Here is a 7,635-nt window from a genome sequence, read left to right as displayed (position 1 = left end):
CCTGAAAACACAGCTAGGGGAGGGGGCTACTGGCAGCAGTCTCCATCCCCCTGCAAGGATTGTCCCACATCCCCCCCAAAAGGAATGCGCCACTAGACCACATTCAAATGGGAGGTTGGTGTCCCCATCCTGTGCATCATGGATGATGCGGCTGTGCTGAAGAGGAAAGGGTACATCCTAGGGGACAGCTTGGGGGAGAGCTCCTTCGCCAAAGTCAAGTCCGCCTATTCGGAGCGTCTCAAATTCAACGTGGCCGTGAAAATTACGGACAGAAGGAAAGTCCCCGATGAGTTCTTGGAGAAATTTCTGCCCCGGGAACTGGAGATCTTGTCGACGGTGAACCACAGCTCCATCATCAAGATCTACGAGATCTTCGAGACATCCGGGAAAGTGTACATCGTCATGGAGCTCGGGGTGCAAGGAGACTTGCTGGAGTTCATCAAGAGCAACCGAGGCTTGCCCGAGGAAGTTGCCCGGAGGATGTTCCGTCAGCTGTGTTGCGCCATTAAATACTGCCACGATTTAGACGTGGCCCACAGGGATTTGAAATGCGACAACGTCCTTCTGGACAAAGACATGAATATCAAGCTATCGGATTTTGGCTTTTCCAAACGGTGCTTTCGGGATGGGAGCGGGAAGATCATCCCCAGTCAGACTTTCTGCGGCTCCGCAGCGTACGCGGCTCCAGAAGTGATCCAGGGCATCCCTTACCACCCCAAAATATATGACATGTGGAGCTTGGGGGTCATCCTCTACGTCATGGTTTCTGGATACATGCCATACGACGACTCCAACGTGAAGCGAATGCTCCGCCTGCAGAAGGAACACCGCGTGCTCTTCCCGGAGTCTCTGACCACCGAATGCAAAGATCTTATTTTCCGCCTGCTGCAACCCGATGTGGCCCACCGACTACGAATCGACGAAGTTTTGAATCATCCTTGGGTTCAGGGCAAGCGCCTGAAGTCGCGCAGATTGTTTGAATAGCCAGCTGATAAAAGAGTAAACATGGAATACATCGGGAGTTCTTAGTTCTTTACTAGGCACAGTGAGTCTGTTTCCCTCGAACAGCCCTACGGGGTTCACAATCAGGTCCCCTAATGACTCCGCAACCTAAATAGCTATGAACTATTATGTTCGCTGGCAGGGGCTCATGGGAATCGTAGTCCATGGACATCTGGAGGACCACAGGTCGACTACCCCTGCTATAGTACATGTTGAGCCCTTTCCCGTTGCCCACCAAGTGTTTTAGAGAGTGTGTGTGGCTGTGAGGGGGCTGTTGTCCTGCAAGTCTTCTGACTGGTCACTGGACAACTGATTAGCTGTGTAGACTAGATCACCTGTCCACCCCTTTTCTGATGCCCTCCAAGTGTTTTAGAGTGGGTGGGGCTTTTGCCCAGAAAGCCTTCTGATTGGTCACTGGATCACTGACTGGCTGTTTAGACTGGCTGATTGGCCACACGATAACTGATTTGCTGTGTAGAGTAAAACATCTGTTGACCCCTTTCCTGGTGCCCGCCAAGTGTTTTAGAGTGGGTGGGGCTGTGAGGGGCTGTTGCGCAGTAGGCCTTCTGATTGGTCACTGGATCACTGATGGGCAGTTTAGATTGGCGTTCTGATTAGTCACTGGATTGGCTGTGTTGCTTAGAAGATCTGTTGACCCCTTTCCTGGTGCCCGCCAACTGTTTTAGAGTGGGCGGGGTCATTGAGGGGCTGTTGCCCAGCGGGCCTTCTGATTGGCCACTGGATAACTGGCAGTTTAGATCGGCCCTCCCATTGGCCACTGAATAACTGATTGGCTGTGGAGATTAAAGCAACATGGTGTCCGTTGCAGTCGTCGCCACCGTGTTGGTTTATTTCTCACTCACCATTCTTTCCCGCTGTGTTTTTAAAATGACCCTTCTTCTCTCCTGCCCTTCAGTTTTCTCTGTGTGGTTGGCTCCACCCCTCATGGCAGCCATTTTAGGATTGCCTCTGCCTCCTGTGCCAATCATTTTGTGTCAGAATTCCAAAGGTGCCCACAAACTCAAAAAGGCTTGAGGATTCAAGTATTCAAAAGGCTGAAGTGTACCTGTTTTACATACAGAAAGTTCCGGAAGCTGGAAAACCCAATTTCAGATCTCTACCCTAATGTAAAGCGGTGCTGATTGACCTTGGGCTTGTCAGGCACTCCTCTCCTAATCTGTGTTGTTATTAAGATAAAAACATAGGCAAGGAGATGGTGTAAATTGCATTGGGACCTCCTACTGGGGAGTAAAAATGAGTAAATAAATATCTGGAAGAGCCTAGCTACAACCAGTCATAAGAGACAGCCCTGAGCTGAAAAGCAAAACTGCTCCTTCAAACAAAAATCGCACCAGCTTTGCTGGAAGGAAATCCCAAAGTTCGACCACTAGAATCTAAGGATCCCACATAACAAGGGTTTGGACAGATCCTTTTCTGATGGAAAGCAGCTTGAAGCCAGTATAGGCAATACTGAGGTACCTGAACCAATCATCTGACTTGATGCAAAGCAACTTCATAGGTTAGGATGTGGTTTGGTGGCAGGACCCTGGTTGTGCATGCTAAATAAGTTACATCCTGGCATCTCTATTTCTGCTGCCCACCAGAGTAGCAGAAAATACCCAAAAAGACAGACCAAAGCTCTGCTGTGACCAAAGGGCATTTCAAGTGTTTCCAGACCTTAAGCATCTGAGTGAGGAACGGCTTCCAAATTCTGCCTGCCTAGGGCCAGGCCTTTTCGATTCCCGAGCAGGGTTGCTGCACCCAGGATGGGAAATACTTGGAGATTTGGGGAGTGAAGTCTGAGAAGGGTGGGGTTTGGGGAGGGGAGAGCTTTCAGTGGGGTATGTAGCCATCAAACCTACTATCCAAGGTGGCTGTTTTCTCCAGCAGGTGAAGTGCTTTTTGTCACCTGGAGATTAGTTGTAATCATGGGAAATCTCCAGTTGCCACCTGGAGCTTGGCAACCCTACACCTGGGAAATGATTTGGAGGTTCAGGCCTGTCAGGATAATAGTGAGATAGGTTGACTACAGCTGTCTTCAAGGTCCTTCAAACCTATTTCCCCCAAAACTCAGTGGAGAAGAAATGTCACCTCTATCAGGTAAGATTTACCTCCAGCAAAATCCATCAGAGCCATGGAAATCCAGGGTTTTGTTTCCAGCAAAGAGGTGGATTTTCAATCAGGGAGACTCCCAAGAGCACTCCCCTATATTTGGCAGCTGAAATATTCCCTTTTATCCTAAGGACAATCTTTCCACTCCTTGTTTATCAAAGCTTTCGTGTTTCTACCCTGATGCAACATAACTTGTGCCGTCAGAGAGGCAGAGCCCCTGGTTTTGTATGCAACATAAATTCCATTGATCCTGTTCTCCTTGACTCAAGGGTATTGCAAAAGAAGGAAGAGGCAGGAGTTTTTACATTGGTGCATTTTGTTTTGTCTAACGTCGTCGGGCCAGATTGACTGTCTTGGAACCGATTCCCAGCTGCGACGGAACAAACGGAAAAGCAGCGGGGTGCCGTGTATATCGTAAACGTGAAACGGTTGAAACACAAAGTTTCGTCTCTGCCTTTTGAATTAGAATCGGTGACATATGTTGCTCTTGCGTGCGCACATGCCGAAAATGTTTTTGTAGACTGCGGAAGAGTAAGAAGCATCTTCCCAGCCCAGCCCCAACTCTGTGCATGACGCGGTGAACGTGCCTGATGCTGTAGCCAGGGATCTACATGCTTCTTTGAGTGTGCACATGATGCGCCTTCACACTGTGTCAGACCTCTGTTCCATCCAATGCAGCAGCAGCTTTAACTGCATATAAGGAACAGGCCTTGTAGATCCCTGAGGGTATATTTCAGAGGTTCATCATGTCAGGGAAATGGGGCATTATAGATTCATAGAATCATAGAATCATAGAATCAGAGTTGGAAGGGACCTCCTGGGTCATCTACTCCAGCCCCCTGCACTATGCAGGACACTCACAACCCTATCGCTCATCTACTGTAACCTGCCACCCCCTTGAACCTTCACAGAATCAGCCTCTGTTTAAAAATCTCCAAAAATGGAGAACCCACCACCTCTTTAGGAAGCCTGTTCCACTGAGAAACCGCTGACAGTCAGGAACTTCTTCCAGGTGTTTAGACAGAATTTCTTTTGAATTAATTAAATGCCATTGGTTCTGGTCTGTCCCTCCGGGGCAAGAGAGAACCACTCTGCTCCATCCTCTACATGGCAGCCTTTTAAATACTTGAAGATGGTTATCAAGATTAGGTTTAGTATAATTTGGCACAGGGTTTTGTCAGAACTATCTTTCCAAAAGTCAGTGGAGGAGTGTATCCGCTCTCCAGAGTGAAAAGGGGTCTTGCTATATGTGATGTTTTTTAACTAGAGCAAGGATTTCCCAACCAGGGGAGCTCCGAAGGGAGTCCGAAGGAGCTCTGAAGTGGTGTAGTGTGAGAGAGGGAATCCAGGCTGTCTTCTCAGCTCCTACTCTTCTTTCTGGCCTCACATGAGGCATAGCCACCATAATAGTAAAGGTGGGAGGAGGGAGCAAAGGAAGGCTAAGGGTACAAGTAGTGATGTCACTTCCGGGGGTGTGGCAGGAAGGCATGGCCAGCTGACCTCTCTTCCGGGGCTTTTTGAAATCTGAAAAATTATTTCATGGTCAAAAGTTTGGAAAAGGCTGAACTAGAGACTACAACACACCAAAAAGGGTACACAGAATCAAGCCGTAGAAAGAGACACAATCTGCATATTACTGGCTATGTATAACATAAAGGCATCTTGAAGAAAATTCTTTCATACAGTTGTCAGCTTAGATATTCTTTATTCCAATAGATTCAGTTTTAATATTCTTAAATTCAGTTATTCCCTCCAGTTGTGGTGTAGCGACAAGCATCTTGTTCGGCTTGTTTAGATCGTTCTTCTTCAAACTCAGATATTTTTTTATACAAAAGGCATTGCCCTCCATTTCATCTTCCGGTGCTTAAGAGCTATCAGCGCCGGCATACAGAGCTAACTATAAAGATCATTTTCTGGCACGCTCCGAAACGGAACCTATTGGAATAACAAATATCTATGCTAACTTCACGAGAACCTTTCTTCAAGATGCCTTTCCAGTACTGCGTATAGCCTGTAATACACTGTGTCTTTTTTAAACCAGAGACACCAGGATCTGAAGCAGAGATTTTTCCGTGTTCAAGGCATGTGCCTTACCACAGGACTGGTCTTTCCCGTCACTGTTGTCTGTACACAGACTAGCAAAAGCTGTTCGGGGTCTACTGAAAACAGAGACGTTTTTCGTATTCTCATACCAAGAATTACCGCTCCTCTCATACACACACACACACACCGGCCCACAAAAATCTATGTTCCACCGTTTGTAAGCTGTACTAATTTACGTGCTGGACACAGAGAAGGGGAAATTAGCTTTAAAAAAGGTTCCCCACAGGAATAACACAAGATCTTTGTAGCCACTGTATACCAGGGTAGATCTCAATAATGCTACCCCCAAAAAAAGTATGAAGGAGAGTGATTGTAAACACAAATAGCTTTATTGTCTGCAAAACAAAATAAATCAATAAACATGCCAAGAACATACACTAGGCACCTGAAAACAAATTCCCTAAGTAACCACATACACACACATACACATACATAAGAGGGCATAAAAGGGAGGAGAGAGGAAATTGGGAAATATTAGGGAAGGGACAGACGATCTGGAATCCTGGGCTTGAAGTCTGGGGAGGTCCAGGGGCCAACACAGTGGAGACCCAGGAGCAGGATGAGGAGGGGGGAAAGGAGGCTGCAAGACAGTTGCAGGGGTGTTCAGGTAGTGGGCAAAATTGGCACACTTTTTGCTGGGTTGGGATGGTGGAGAAGGGCCCCATAGTTAGATATGGGAACCCACATTTCCAGGAACATGATTGGTCCCAGAGACGAAGCTTGATTTTAACTGGGCAGTGTGGTGCAAATCTGGCGGGAAGATTAGTAGGGAAATACCTGACATCCCATTCATTGGACAATATCAGCGTGTGGACCAAGAACTGGGAATGAATGACCGGCTTAATTGTCCTCCTGATAGCCCATCCTTGGTGAACCAGATATTTGGCTGCCCTTATCGATGGCCGGGTTGGATTAGTGCTTCTTAAGGGATGCCCAAGTATCTATAGCTGGAGATGGTTCACATTGCCTTGATGGAATATCCCTCGGAGCAGGGGACATGATTATTTTTTAGGCAAGAGACATTCAAATGTGGCCTTCTCTTGTGAGAGCCAGCTTGGTATAGTGGTTAGGAGCGCAGACTTCTAATCTGGTGAGCCAGTTTTGATTCCCTGCTCCCCCACATGCAGCCAGCTGGGTGATCTTGGGCTCGCCACAACACTGAAAAAGCTGTTCTGACTGAGCAGTAATATCAAGGCTCTCTCAGCCTCACCTCCCTCACAGGGTGTCTGTGGTGGGGAGAGAAAAGGGAAGGCGCTTTGACACTCCTTTGGGTAGGGCTCTGTATCTGTTAGCAATTTTAAAAAAAACCCATTGGCTTCTCTCTCACCCACCTAGGTGTAGCATCAATACTGCACTGTTGTACCTTTGCATGGCTAAGTTTACAGCATGCACTACCAGTCACACCTAGCCCCACCTGTCCCAACACATGACTTTTTATTTATTGATGGTTCCAGGAGAAGGACTGGCCTTAATCCAGCGAGGCAGCTCAGGTGGAAAACAATGACTATCCCAAGTGAACTGGAAACCCAAGGGCACGTGTTAATCTAGGATTTCTCTCTCTCTTCCTTCCCACAATCTGCCTCCATTCCCTAACGCAGCCTCCAACACCCCCCCCCCAACAAATATTCTTGACTGACTCTCTAAACTGGCGGAATAGGATAGCTGCAACTCAGACCCCCAACTGAGAGCCAACTTGTTATAGTGGTTAAAACTGGTAGCCTCTGATCTGGAGAGCAGAATTTGATTCCCCACTTCCCCACATGCAGTCAGCTGGGTGACCCTGGGCCAGTCACAGTCCTGTTCGAGCTGTTCTCTGTGGATTCTCTCAGTTTAAATCTGCATGTCTGCACTGCACGTCTGAGAGCCAGCGTGGTGTGGTGGTTAAAAGTGGCGGCTTCTAATCTGGTGGGCTGGGTTTGATTCCCCGCTCCTCTGCACCCAGCCAGTTGGGTGATCTTGGGCCAGACACAGCCCTGATAGTGTCGTTCTGACTGAGCAATCTTGTCAGAAGCTCTCTCGGCCTCACCTACTTCACAGCGCGTTTGTATGCCTCTTTGAGACTCCTTCGGGCAGTGAAAAGTGGCATATAAAAACCAATCCTCCTTTATCCCCTCTTTTGGCTGCTCTCTGAAATACAATCTACTGCACAGATAGGACCTATAATTCCTATAATTAGTGCACACACAGTTAACTTGCAATTTCTATTTGGAGTAAGGGTTTGCCTGCAGAATTTGGGTTTCCATTATGGACCCATGATTATACTTTGAAAGAGAACGGAGCAAAGACATTTGCTTCTTCCTATCTATACCTGTACGGGATACATCATATACGAGACTGGGACAACCCCCTTCAAGACTCCCTGAGAGAATTGGGCCTCACTTTCAGACAAAACTCAGGGATGTGTTCTTGCTATCCTTC

The 7,635-nt window shown here is 47.6% G+C and overlaps 1 protein-coding gene across 1 annotated transcript; it reads left to right on the top strand.

Moving 5' to 3' along the window:
• On the top strand, positions 1–1,011 carry LOC143822780 (testis-specific serine/threonine-protein kinase 1-like). Its single transcript, XM_077308354.1, has one exon. It carries the CDS (start codon positions 139–141, stop codon positions 982–984), a length of 846 nt encoding a protein of 281 aa, XP_077164469.1. The 5' UTR covers positions 1–138; the 3' UTR covers positions 985–1,011.
• Positions 1,012–7,635: the final 6,624 nt, after the last annotated feature.

This window comes from Paroedura picta, chromosome 13 (assembly GCF_049243985.1).
Source record: "Paroedura picta isolate Pp20150507F chromosome 13, Ppicta_v3.0, whole genome shotgun sequence".
Taxonomy (NCBI): Eukaryota; Metazoa; Chordata; class Lepidosauria; order Squamata; family Gekkonidae; genus Paroedura; species Paroedura picta.
The sequence above is the reverse complement of the archived record's forward strand: the minus strand, read 5'-3'. Positions and strand labels throughout refer to the sequence as shown.

What these genes read in the sequence shown, in the direction of transcription:
- LOC143822780 (XM_077308354.1), top strand. Translation starts at nt 139, where the DNA reads ATGGATGATGCGGCTGTGCTGAAGAGGAAAGGGTACATCCTAGGGGAC.